Source organism: Chanodichthys erythropterus, chromosome 16 (genome assembly GCF_024489055.1).
Source record: "Chanodichthys erythropterus isolate Z2021 chromosome 16, ASM2448905v1, whole genome shotgun sequence".
In the NCBI taxonomy this organism is placed as follows: domain Eukaryota; kingdom Metazoa; phylum Chordata; class Actinopteri; order Cypriniformes; family Xenocyprididae; genus Chanodichthys; species Chanodichthys erythropterus.
Window position 1 is genome coordinate 37,908,630 of NC_090236.1, and position 14,411 is coordinate 37,923,040.

The 14,411-nt window shown below is 36.0% G+C and overlaps 1 protein-coding gene across 2 annotated transcripts in view; it reads left to right on the forward strand.

Moving 5' to 3' along the window:
- Positions 1-14,411, forward strand: part of carmil3 (capping protein regulator and myosin 1 linker 3) — an 84,281-nt gene that overhangs the window by 42,486 nt on the left and 27,384 nt on the right. For both annotated transcript variants that reach the window (XM_067362777.1, XM_067362778.1), the window contains exons 14-19: positions 1,607-1,684; positions 1,916-1,992; positions 7,736-7,840; positions 9,985-10,054; positions 12,602-12,683; positions 12,806-12,902. In XM_067362777.1, coding sequence (XP_067218878.1) covers positions 1,607-1,684; positions 1,916-1,992; positions 7,736-7,840; positions 9,985-10,054; positions 12,602-12,683; positions 12,806-12,902 — 509 coding nt within the window. The remainder of the gene's footprint in view (positions 1-1,606; positions 1,685-1,915; positions 1,993-7,735; positions 7,841-9,984; positions 10,055-12,601; positions 12,684-12,805; positions 12,903-14,411) is intronic.

Consider the following 14,411-nt stretch of genomic DNA (forward strand, 5'->3'; position numbering starts at 1 on the left):
AGGTGCACTTAGGGCTTGTCCGAATACTCTTTTGCTAGTTTAATGACGGAAAAAATTGTTGGCACACCAGGTGCATGGTCCAAAAGTGTTGTACCTAGTCTCTTAATGAGTCATGGTGTGTTTTGGGTGTAACGTGCAATAAACCAATCAGAGTCTCCTCTCCCATTCCCTTTAAAAGCCAGATGCTTATTACTAATGTGCCCTTTAAATAACAAAAAGAAAAAAAAAAAAAAATCTGTCATTGACTTTAGAGCAGGTTTTTGTTGGTCAGTGGTGCAGTCGTTTTCAGTTGCCTCAAAATAGCAACACGCCAACAATGCACCTGAGAACACCTCGTTTTCAGACCAGCACGCCCATGGGCACACAGATGGGCACAAGTACATTTGCTATTTAAACAACGTGGCGCTGGATGTGAAAATGTTAACTGCGTTGTGCTGAAACTAGCAAAAAAACACTTGCATTGCGCCTGGCGTTGCATTGCGCCGGGTGAATGATAAGGCCGCTAGTGTTCTTAAAGAGGCCATATTATGCCCTTTTACAAAATCGTGATTTTGGTTGTGGGCTCTACTAGAACAGGTTTTCATGCTTTTAAAAAACAAAACAAAACAAAAAAACATTGTTTCACATATTTGACATTGCTGCAGCTCCTCTCTTTCCAGTCTGTCAGCAACACTCTGGGGTGTGTTTCCCAAAAGCATTGTTAGCCAACTAACATCGCAAGTTACGTTGTTACTAACATAGTTCAACGATTTGTTGTTTCCTGAAACCATAGTTCAAACGAACATTCGCAAACTGCATCGCAAACTTGTGTGGTTGGAACGACAACTCTGGAGCTGTGGTTAGAAGCATAGTGTCTAGTTTTTATGACATGTGGACTTAATAAATCATTATCTTGAGCAAAATAAGCAAGCTGACGAATATATACAAATGCCATTTACATATTTTATTTTGAGATTACAAGAGATTGTAAGCACCATTTTTGAAGAGTGCGCATGTTCGTATGTGCTCTGGTACGTAAGAACGATCTTATGATTGAATATGGAAATAAAGCAAAATAACTGAGAAAAATGAGAATTAGTCCTCAGATGCCACGTGCATACAAAAATCTAGCGTTAATTTGATTTGAGGTTTAAATGACAGGTTTGCGAAAATACAGTTTCAGAAAACAGTCATGACTAGCTAGTTGATTTTGTTCAATTTATATATAAAGGGCACTCCAGCTGGTGATCGTGACATTACTAAAAAAGTAGGTACATTGGGGCAAATATGTATTTAAATAATTATCTGTTAGCATTGACTTTAAAAGTTGAAAACTTAAAACCAGCTTTAAAGCACAAAACGAGAAGGCTTCTGTGCAGGAAATCAGATTAACAGATGATTCATTTTGGGAACCAATTATGTTTTATATTTACATTAGGTATAGCCTATATTTATTTTAAGAGTGTGTATGTGTCAGGATGGAACTAGTGTCTTCCTGGTTTTGATTTCTTTGTGAGGAGGACACACAAAAATACTGAAAATAACTCACACACACAGTATACAGAGGCAGGTACACAATACACACACCATTATTAACAGCCTCAATGCTTCTTCTTCCTCATTGTAGAATCTCTACCTGTTTCTGGCACAGCCGAACTGCCTGGTGCATTTGGACCTGTCAGGCACTGACTGTACCGTAGACTCTGTGAGTTGACAGACCTCATCTTTCTGAATTTGTTATTGCCAAACTGCTTTTTACTCACCATGATTTATGTCATTGCACCCAGGATGCGAGGCTACAATTTATCTCTGATTTCATATTGATATTTCTGTCACATATAATGGTCCTAAATTACAGAATTATGCTCATTTTCATCATTCTTTTGCTGCCAATCCCCTCTCTTTTTTCCTACGTTCTCTTTCCATTTCCTCTCAGCTATTTGGAGCTCTGCTGCGAGGCTGCTGTGCCGATCTCTCCTACTTGAACCTGTCCAAAAACTCCTTTTCTCACAGGTGAGCTAAACTGCCTCCCACCTGCTCTCGCATGATAATCTGTCACTTTTTGAGTCGATCTCACAGATGAGCCTCAACCTCGCACGTCATCATGAGTCAGTTTGAGTCAGTTGAGTTCCTCTTCACTTTCTACTCCTTCCATGAATTTAACCAAAAGTAGAATTCTGCTGGAAACTAAACCAGTTTAAAGTGCCTGAGGTTTTTACATTAATCATTATTTTGTCTTGTTTTTCAGTAAAAATATAAAAACAAGGTAAAGCTAAGTTAGGGGTGTGATACATCATGATGTTGGATCGTGAACGATTAAAATGTCTCCCTCAACGTACTAAATATATATTAACATCACGTTAAAGCAGATGATTTATTCACAATCACAAAAGTTTATTATTTGCATGCGTTTTAAAGCCTTGTCGGTTAAATGCGTACACCCGAAGCACATTAAAAGCCTGTGAAACAGCATTTGAGTACTAAACTAAGTTATATTTCATGTCTTATTACACTTAAACTGTCAACTACACACAAGGTTTACATAAACACAGTAGATATGTCTTGAGTGTACATAAAGAGAAAACCGAATGTGTATATTAGATCCGTGCATGAGGTCTTAAAGTGACAGCAGCCTAATAATAAACATGCTGCCACTTGTCAATAACGTTCAAAAGACAATCAAAAGACAAAGATAAAATCACTAACTGCTCTTCACTGAATAACTTCAGTAGCTTTAATAAGAATCATATATAAGTTATACAGTGAAGTCTATGTAGTGTTTTATTTTTACATTGTTTATTCAATTTCTTACTTGAATACTACTGTTAAATACGCCTACTGTATGTTAAAAAATAAAGCACTGTTTATTTCTTTTGTATATTATATTGTATTTGTAATGTGCATCTTTGTTTTGTTTTGTTTTAATAACAAAGATAAAATAGTCAAATAAAGATTATATTTTGGCCTAAATGGTCATTCTTTTTTCTTCTATATTTTGTTACAGAAAATATCAAAAATGTCTGAATAGTTTTTGGTTTGACTATATAGTCAAACCAAAAATTATTCAGACATTTTTGCTATATTTTATTAGTGGGTTCAGGACACTATAGTTCATTTATGTAAGTGAGGATAGCAAAATAAAGTAAACTGTGACATATTATACCCAAAAATTCTTCATACTGTGGACTAACAGTAAAATTTATAAAAATTTGGATTCAAAAATTATTCAGACACTTTGACCTGACCATGTTTTGCTTAGGTGTTATCTGACATAATTAAGAACTTGTCAGATTTTTTTAAACTATAGTGAATAAATTTTCAAGGTTCAAATGTTTTGGTTTGACTGTATATATATCAAATTTAGTGAGTAAAAAAAAAAAAGTTACACAAGCGTGTTTTATTTTGCACAATTTTGCTTCTCAAGAAATTATATTCTGTTTTAATGATGATACTGGAAAATAAGACAAATGTTTTTGTAGTGCAGAACAAGGTTGCTTGTTTGTCAAAGGTGGTTTAACGGGTCAGCATCAGGTCTGCTCATACTTTTCCTCATCAAACATCTAGACCAGCTTGGAGCTGTTAGCAACCATCAATGATCAGCTTGTTCCAGCTGGATTTAACTACTGTACCATCAGAAGCTGGTTGTAAGTGGGTTTACCAGCAGGGAAGAGTGCCTGCAGAAATACATTATGAGTTAAACTGGGACATGAGTGATCAGATAGAGCTGATGGACCTGCGTGGTGCACAGATGGTAATACAGCTACTGTAACAGCATCAGATGACAAAATTATCCCCAAAAGTGAGCCAAATCTTTCAAAACCTGATTTGGAAAAAGCTCATAAATTAAGTAAATAATGTCTTTTTTTAAATTCTACCAATAATCTATAATTAGCTTTAAACCAGAAGCCTATGGTATGGCAAGTAAAGTGCATGTGTGCATGCATGTGAGAAGCTGTAGGCTGAGAAGATACTGAAATACAATGATCCGTCTTCCTGTCTGACTCCCTCTGAACCCGAACAGCAATTCCATCTCCCCTCTCGGCACGTTAACGGCATTATGAGAAACTCTGAAAAATGAGGCTAATTTTAGCTGAACTTCTTGTTCAGTTTGGAAGATTTCTTCATCCTTTTGCACCTCCTGCAAATGTGTTTGTTCTTAATTGGGTTTGAATTTGCAGAGGGATGCGTTTTTGAAGATGATTGGGTGTCTGAAGATTGAAACTCTTTTTTGGTTGTGTTGGGACTGAAATACTGTGCAATATTGTTTATCTAATATTTATTGAAAATGGTAAGTGTATTAGAACACCTTATGCAGAAATATTAAGTTTCAAACAGCAGTATGCATTGTCACATGACCTTCAAACTTTCTTTTATTAATCCAATTTGGTGTGAAAATTTCAGTCAGATCAAATATTGAATCAAGAAAGAGACAAACATAGTTTTGTATTACTTTCAGTTCATTCATTTGACAGGAAATGGAAGGTCAAGTCAAGCATTGTGGGATACAGTATTCTATACAGTGTGCTGTTGGATAAAGGACCATTCATAACGATAACTATAACGATAACTATAAAGTTTTAATAATCCTTCTAATTCTAAGAGTAATTCTACACCACATCTATAACAAAAACAACACAGAGGAACAATCTCATTAGAATCACTTTCAGAACAATTTATTCCAGCTGATAAATGAAAAAAAAACATTGGCAGCCAATCAAAATCAACTCCACTTTAAAGAGCTTGAGCACATAATGCTTATAATAATCAGAAAAATATTGTGCATTGATTGGTGTGAACGCTAACATAGATATCATTATATTTATTATCTTTATTGTTACCATTCAGAGTGTGAATAGGCTTTAATTCTATTTTCTGGAAAATGTAGTAGGCCGTTGCATATTGTGCTCAGCATGCATACTATATACCGCAGCAATAATAAGAGTAGCATGTTATCACAAACATAAGGTGCATCCCAATTTGCATACTTATGCACTATTATATGCCATTTTATAGTATAAATAGTGAGTAGTGTGTTCACACTGAAAATTCCAAATAGAAAAAGTGCACTTTAAATACCTGGATAATGGATGACAAAACAAAGAATGTTGGACACTTCATGCGCTCAACTGTCGCAGCTTTAATTATGCATCAAAGGGGGAGGGGCTACAGCGCTCTACAATGTGAGTAAATAAGTCACATATGCAACCAAATTTCATGACTAAACAAAGTAACAAAAAAAAATATGTCTTTTATTAGCTAATAGCTAGTAAATTGCACGATATCAGTCGCCTGTTAGGCAAAAAATAAGTTTAGCGCAGATATAATTTCATTGCCTGCTGAGCTTTATGCGAGAAAGAGAAAGCACATGCAGGGCTCGTTGACAGAACTGTCACTGTCTTGATCGGACCAGTGCTGCATTGTCCTGAAAGTTTGCATGTGTTTTTATTTGCACATGTTTTTAAAGGTGCCGTAGAACGTCTTTTCAAAAGATGTAATATAAGTCTAAGGTGTCCCCTGAATGTGTCTGTGAAGTTTCAGCTCAAAATACCCCATAGATTTTTTTTTATTAATTTTTTTAACTGCCTATTTTGGGGCATCATTAACTATTCACCGATTCAGGCTGCGGCCCCTTTAAATCTCTCGCTCCCTGCCCTCCCGAGCTCTCGACTATAAGTGCAGTTATACAGTGCTACTACTGCAGTACAATGCTACACTGTTGGAGAGATTTACAAAGAATGAAGTTGTTTATGAATTATACAGATTGCAAGTGTTTAAAAATGAATAGCATCTTGTCTCCGTGAATACAGTAATAAACGATGATAACTTTAACCACATTTAAAAGTACATTAGCAACATGCTAACGAAACATTTAGAAAGACAATTTACAAATATCACTAAAAATATCATGTTATCATGTCAGTTATTATTGCTCCATCTGCCATTTTTCACTGTTGTTCTTGCTTGCTTACCTAGTCTGATGATTCAGCTGTGCACAGATCCAGACGTTAATACTGGCTGCCCTTGTCTAATGCCTTGAACATGAGCTGGCATATGCAAATATTGGGGGCGTACATATTAATGATCCTGACTGTTACATAACAGTCAGTGTTATTTTGACATTCGCCTGTTTTCCGGAGGTCTTTTAAACAAATGAGATTTATATAAGAAGTAGGAAGCAATGTAGTTTGAAACTCACTGTATGTCTTTTCCATGTACTGAACTCTTGTTATTCAACTATGCCGAGGTAAATTAAATTTTTGATTCTAGGGCACCTTTAAGCCTTGCCAATTTAAAAATTCAAGCGCAAGAAGATTCAGAAGATAACTTGCGCGTGCTATGTGAAAAGTTTTGTGTGTGCCCACCACATCCGAAGCCGCGTCGGACAGCACACGAATACTGAATTGAGCTCTCTTTCACGTCTTCCGTTTGAACGGACAGTTTCACGCAACATTATGCCTGTCTTGGTTAGTATCCTAGTAAACATAGTCAGTTATGTCTTAAGTGAATGTAAACAGAAAGTAAACGTGTGTGTAACAGTATATTGGATCTGTGCATTAGTCTTAAAGTGACAGCAGCCTAATATTCCTGTTAATCCAACAACAGACTCACTGCAAAAAACACTCAATGCTCTTGACTAAATAACTTTTGTAACTTTATTAAGGATCAGTCTATATTTCATTTATACATTGAAGACTATCCAGTGTTATTTTACATTTGATTTATTTATTCAATTTCTGCACCTAAACTGTATCTAACTACTGTTAGATCTATCTGAAAAGCACTGTTTATGTAATTGGCATCTTTTCTATTGTTTATGTGTGCTATTGCTTGATTTATTTAACCTTATTTTATTACAGACTGTTTACTTTATTTTAATAGCGTTTGAAATGTATATATTTTTGATGTTTGCATTGTTTTTGCATTCCATGTAAAGTGTCTGGCGAGTAAACTAAAAAAAATTACTAGCCAATGGCGACTCGAGCTTCAGTGTGTCCGTAGAGGGTTGGGCTAACAGACAAAATAACCTTTTAAAATTCATACACCACAAGGTTGAGTACATAAATACAAGTATAAGTGTATAGTGTGTTATTTGGGACGCAACTGTAGCCTCTTTTTCCTAGTGCTAATTTCATCCTCTCTCAAACTCCCACTTAAACTCCCACACTTGTGAGTGTGAGCACTCAGAAACGTGCACATCCAAACACAGAACCATTGCACACATGGGCATCTCCATACGAGGAGTGTAGGCGCATGTGTATGAGTAAATCTGGTTACGCTAGTGCCATGCGAAGGCAGAAATGTAAATCTGTTTGAGCTGATAAGACAGAGAGCTCATGAATATTAAATGGGAATGTTCCCTTAACACTCTCTGCTCTTGTTAACACGTTTACACCACATATTCTTCCTTCTCTCTCGCTCTTAAATGATAGTGTCACTGTCAAACACAGAAATGCTATCATGAACTGTCATGTTTTTAGACCCCCCAGTATTCCTCACTGACTGTCTTTTTCTCATTTTTCCTGTCTAGTTATGTCTCACCCATATTATTTATTTGTCTAGTCCAATGTTTTATGCCATAAACTAAGTCAGCTTGTTAAAATGTTCAACATGTAATAGAGATACAAACGACTCTTTCTGTAATAAGCCAGAGGGAATACTTTTGAGCCTTTTTCTGGCCTCTTGCTCAGGGTTTTGTGAAGCATGGTATGATGTATTATGGATAAAAGTCTCCCCTTCGTTTCTGTCACCCTTTTAGGAAAGTGAGAGAGACACTTCCTTCCTTCCGTCAGTTCTTCAGTTCAGCATTCAGCCTCACTCACATCAGTCTGGCGTCTATGAAGATGCCTCCTGACGTGCTGAGGTGAGCCCGGTCGGCGTTCTGGCTTTTCATGCTGCAGTTAACGCTGGCTTAGCTGATTTAATCTGGTTTAGGTGTTTTCCCAGTCTAACTCACCAAGTGCCTTCTCTAAATCCAACAAACCAGATTTTCACATTTTGGGAGACAAGCTAACCACGTTAGGCTGGTTTGAGATGTGTTGAGCTTGGTGACTTGCATGGAACAAGATAACCCATGTCAAATTAACCAATACTGTAAGTCATGTTATGTGAGTCATAAGGTATTGTGGGTAACCAAACCATTTTACCATAGACTTCCATTGTATGAAAAAACAAAACAAAAACACTGAGACATTTCTCATAATATCTTCTGGGTTTAAATGATGACAGTGTTTTCATTCCTGGGTGAACTATCCCTTTAAACACAAAAATCTTTAGTTATCACTGCAGTTTTCAAGAATACACAGTTTTCATCTCAGCATGAAGGCACTCACTTTCGTGAATTTTTAAAGGCAGGCGTATTTTTTGATGTAATATAGATTTAAATGGATTGCTGAACAGATCAAGCGAACCACATCCCCTGTGTAGTGTACAAGTAAAAAGTGTAGTGTGTACTGTAAGTAATAATTTTTGGAAACTTGTTCAGCTAAAGGGTTCATTAGTGGTAAAGTACTTTCTTGTTCTGCAGTGCTCACAAAATCTGATTTATTTGATCAAAAATACAGTTAAACAGTAATACTGTGAAATATTATATTTGAAATATATATAAAACAATATATATATATATATATATATATATATGTATATTTCATATATATATATATATATATAATATATATGAAATATTATTACAATTTAAAACAAATTTTAATATTTTAAGGCGGAGCTGAATTTTCAGTGGAAGTTATAACAGTTTTCACCGCAGATTTGGTGCTCAAGAAGCATTTCATATTATTATCAGATAATATAAATCTTTTTATTATATAAATCTTTTCTACCAATATAAATCTTTACTATCACTTTTTATCAATTTAACACATCCGTGCTGAATAAAAGTATTAATTTCTTTAAAAAAAAAAAAAGAAATAATTACTGACCCCAAACGTTTGAACGATAGTGTATATTGTTACAAAAGATTTGTTTTTAAATAAATGCTGATATATATATATATATATATATAATTTTTTTTTTTTTTTTTTACTTTTTATATATCAAAGAATCCTGAAAAAGTATCACAGGTTATAAAAGCAGCACAACTGTTTCCAACATTGATAATAAATTGGCATATTACAGTGATTTCTGAAGGATCATGTGACTCTGAAGACTGTAATGATGCTGAAAATTCAGCTTTGCATCACAGAAATAAATTGTATTTTAAAGTATATTAAAATAGAAAACCATAATTTTAAATTGTAATATTATTTCACAATATTATTATTTTTTCTGTATTTATTATGAAATAAATGCAGCCTTAATGAGCATAAGAGACTTTGTTCAAAAACGTTAAAAATAGTAATGTTTCCAAACTTTTGACTGCTAGTGTACATATTTGACTTTTACTATTAATGGACATCTTAATCCTTTGATAGAGGCTCACAATAAATAATTTGTTGAGTCTGTCATTATTATTACTTAAAAAAAACACAATATATTTATACACATTTCATAATTTTTGGGTCTGGATGTATTCATTAAAGGGTTAACAATTTTGGGCGTGAAAAGCCTACTAAAAGAACTCTCTTGGGATTCATTTCTAGTTTTAGAGCTCTGCACCCCTAACTGAGGTCAGAATCAAGATGTTCACGCAGTTGCTATTTTAGGAAAGCCGGAATGTTTTCAAATGAAGCATTTCAAACAGGGTCATACCTCCTCCCAGCTCACAAACACAAACCGAGCGCAAGACGGACTGTCACACCCAGCTGAGCACCTGACTTTAGCTCTCTTCTGTCAACACCACCGGCCCACACCAGAGGAGTCGAACTAATCTCTAAGCTCTTTTCCCTTTAATCCTTTAAGACCTGCGCAACGCTTTGACGGTGTCCATATAGACCTTTTCTGATTTGATTTATTATGGAGATCAGCCATGAAAGCACATAATAGAATGCTGAGTCTCTTCAATGAGGCATGTAATGCTGTCAGTAATGACAACGTCCATGTGTTTGTTCACAGGGCTTTGTTCCTTGGGCTTTCATCCAATCCTCACATCACTGACCTACACCTGGACATCAGCGGCTGTGAGGTACCCCATCCCCCCCGTTGTGGCCCTAAACCTGGATTGAGCTCTATAAACGCCTGTCCTTCTCTCTGTTGGCTGAAGATCTTTCAGTCTGTGGTCACCATACTGTGTGTCGGCCACTGAATTAGTCACACAGAAAGTGTTTGAAGGTTTCTTTTCAGAATGTGTGTTTATCTCTGCATTGCCTTATTTTGCCTTCACGCAATTGTTGCAATTGCAAATCATAAACTATTTTAACATTTCTGCAAATTTCAGAACTGTGAATTTGAAAATAATTAACATTATTATTTAATGTTAATTGTCACACTATATCAGTATATTTTGCATGTTGGCTTCAGGTCAGGGATTTTATATTTCATTCAATTTAGTAATTATATTTTTTGTTGGCCTAATCAATTTTTTTTTTTTTGCATGACTTTTTTTAGGGGTGTGAATCGTCACTGGTCTCACGATTCAATTTGATTACAATTTTCATGTCAACGATTCTACTCGATTCCCCGATACATTGCATCCTCAGTTTTCAATATCACTGCACATGGCTACATTTTCAGCAATGAATACAAGCATTCAGATATATGAACTCTCTTTTTATTTTATCTGTTCCAAGAAAGTTCACTTTAAACATTAAACAAAACTTACCTCTGAACACAACATATGACAGGAGCATTTAGAACTAATAAACACTAGTACATACTAAAAGTGCATGAAACTGTCAAGTACTGTACTTAAGTTACAATAATGCTCATACACACTCACACACACACTCGCACGCACATGCTTGCATGCTGTAAATGTTAAAATAGTGGGTACATTTTTTTATTACTCGCTTTAGTGTTTAGCTTCCCTCCGCCATTTTTCCATGTAGGCAGTGTTGCCTTGGATTGTTTTACATGTCCGCAAGTTGAAGCGACCCTAACAACGTGATATTTAACCCCTGGAATGCAAATTTTACCAGGGGAACCCCACCAAAAAACTTGGATTTTATCCTATGGGATGCGATTTTTACCAGGGGACCCACCATAACACAATTGGGCTAGTTTTGAGAAGCAGTTTTGTTGTGAAAACCTGGCAATGCTGTCAATAGGCTATAATCGATTATGGTCTGCATCGATGCAGAATCATCCACGTCCGCATCACAATGCATCGTAGAAACGATTAATTTCAACACCCCAATTTTTTTTTGTTTGTTTGCTGATGCATGAATTGTTCTACAGTTTAAATTTTGCTTAAATAACTATATGCTGTTTAATGACAGGTTCTGTTGTGACAACTTACCCCTTATAGGCCCAGTTTACACCTGGTATTAAAATTCGTTTTGGTCGATCGGATCACAAGTGGGCAATGCTAAATACAGGTGTAAACAGGGTCTAAAACGGTTTAAGCTTTTCAACTTTCAATTCAAATGGATTGCTTTCATAGTGTAAACACTCATGTGGTTGAATGCATTCGAACAGCCACAAAAGACCGCCTACTCTGGCTACTGACCTAATGCGTAAACATTATGGGAAGTGCACTAGCCAGACGGGATTTAAACTTTGTCGGCCGAAGACCCAAATTTCATTTGAAGACGAAAAATGTACCAAGCACAATGTTCTCTCATCATTCCTGATTTCTAACACACTCACAGCGGTTTTGTGGCTGTCAGAGCAGAAACGAAAGCTGATGCTCTCTGCGTTTTCTTTCATCTCCTTTCACGTTCGTATGTAAATTGTGCAAGCTTATGTTATCCATTAGATCGAAAAATCGGAAAAAAACAATACTTTTACCCTCCCCTCGAAGAAATCAGGACAGAAGTGGTTGAAAGTGGACAAAACAGATTAAAACACCAGGTGTAAATGGAAATGTGTCTCTCTCATCTACTTGTGAACAAAACGCATCTTAATACCAGGTGGAAACAGGGCCTTAGTGTCATATCTAAAAATGTCAACCTGCGTAAAAATGGTGTAATTGTTTAGTAGCTTTTTTTGTAACTTTTTTTAGTTTCTTCTTGAATAGCTTGAATGGCTATGAAATGAAATATTTCTTGATATAACTATTGCGAAGTTCTGGCAGTTTTGTAAAAGTAAGAAATAATAAATTCTAAGTAGCCATAAATTAGTCCAAAACTGCTGCTCTATTCAGTATGCACTGTAAATGTGCAGAGCTATTTCTAATGGATGAGTCATTCCGGATCTCCTTCATTTTTGACGCAGATGATTGGACTATTTTAGAATAACAAAACAATACTTAATGTTTCTTCACAGAAAATCTACCTAAAGAAATATCCACTGGAGTAAAAGGTGACAACTAGCCCTGGTCTCAAAATAACGAATGAAAAGGCCGTAAATGTATTTATTTGGCAGACTGTGTATTAATGTATTATTTTGCAGCACTTGAAATTGATCCTATGACCTTGGTGTTGGTAGTAACATGCTCTTTCAGTTGAGCTATTGGAAATATATAAGTGCATACAGTATAAATTATACATGTTTGAGCCTTTGAGTGTTCGCTTTCTCTATCTACCCTGTGTGTCCATCTCTTTTTCATTCTCTCCGTTTGTCTGCTTCTCAGCTCAGGTCTGCTGGAGCGGGAATAATACAGGACCTTTTCCCCAGAGTCTCCTGCATCAGCACACTGGACATCTCAGACAACGGTGAGACGTCTAACTGCATAAATGAAAGGAGGCTTTTGTCTGCTCCCACCGACCTTCAGCCCTTCTCTTTCCCCTCAGTTGTGTTTGCTTCAGTCTCTGTTGACTCTGCCTGTTCATTTCAGGGCTGGATGCTGATCTCCTCTGTGTCATCCCTGCCTTCTCCAGACACCCGTCCCTCAAACACCTGCTGCTGGGCAAGAACTTTAACATCAAGGGCAGGTACTTATTCCCGGACTGAGAGAGACACACGTCATAGAGCAAACAGAGACATATGTATACATTTATTTGTGTGGCAGATGCAGTGTTTTCAAAGTGACTTACAGTACATGAGCATTTTTACTAGCTGCCTGTAGCAGTTTGAAGATAAGCGCCTGAAGGGTCAATACAGCTTTAGCTGTATCAGCAACATCTGTGGCATGCTGTCGATTGCCAGAAAACTGAAAATGTGTTTACAGCTGTACACTTACAATGGAAGCCCTGTAGGCAAGTGGGAAATGTGAAACTCATATTTTTGTCAAAGCACTTACATGAATCCTACGGTAAAAAAATGTTATTTGAGCTGTCTGAATGGTCTAAATTGTCAGATTTGAAAAGGAGTGAGTTCTCCAGGCTGGTGAAAATATGTTTTTAACAATATAAACCTTTCAAGACAGACCTACAATGAGCTCTGAGGTTATTAATGGATGGTAAATGTTTCTGTTGAAGCTATCAGTCAGCGTAGTTAAAACATAATTTTAAAAAAAAAATCAGATTTAATAGACAAACTCCAGGTTATAAACTACACTACCCGTAACCCCGGGAAGAAAAATCAGAGAGTTGCAGCAAACAAATCATCTCAGCAGGGACCACCCACTACTCTGAAGCATTGCATATGATGTAATTGAGTCTGTCTCGCTACACACACTCAAGCTTCTTATATTTGTCACAGTGGTTGCTGTAGAAAGTGCACAATGCAGGAAAATATGGTTAAACTTTATGTTACTGTATGTGTACTTACAGTATAATTACCCACGAAAGTACTGATAATATAACATAACTACATGAGTTATGGTTAGGTTTAGGGATAGGTTCAGGGTTAGTACCTAGTTATTGTAATTGCTATAATAAGTACATAGTAAGTAGAACAGGACTGTAAAATAAAGTGCTACCGAGAATATATAAATAAAAAAACAGTCTTTAATAAATACAAATCCAACAGGGAACACTCAGGAGATTAGCATATAAAAAAAATCCCATAAACCAACAATGACACGGAACAATAAACGGAGGAAACTAAGGGTTTAAATACACTGACAGAGTAATCAACAGAACTAAGAACAGGTGAGCAACTAATGAGTAACTATGGAAACTAATTAACAGAACTCAGACAAACCAGAACAGGGAACACAATGAAAATGAAACCAAAACAGAACTAGAATGTAACAGTAACAATGTATCATGGTTTCCACAAACAAATATTAAGCAGCAGAACAGTTTTCAACATTGAAGAAAATAAAATGAGCCTATTAGAATGATTTCTGAAGGATCACATGAAGACTGGAGTATTGCCATCACAGGAATAAATTACAGTTTACTATATATTTGTTAGTTCCTAGCCTTGTCATCCACTCATTTCCCATCATCCCTCCCTCTACTCACCTGCACTTCATCAACAATCACTAATAATCCCAAAAAGGAACTTTCTCAATCCTAAATTTGAGATCCTGCATTACTTCCTGCATAGTTATT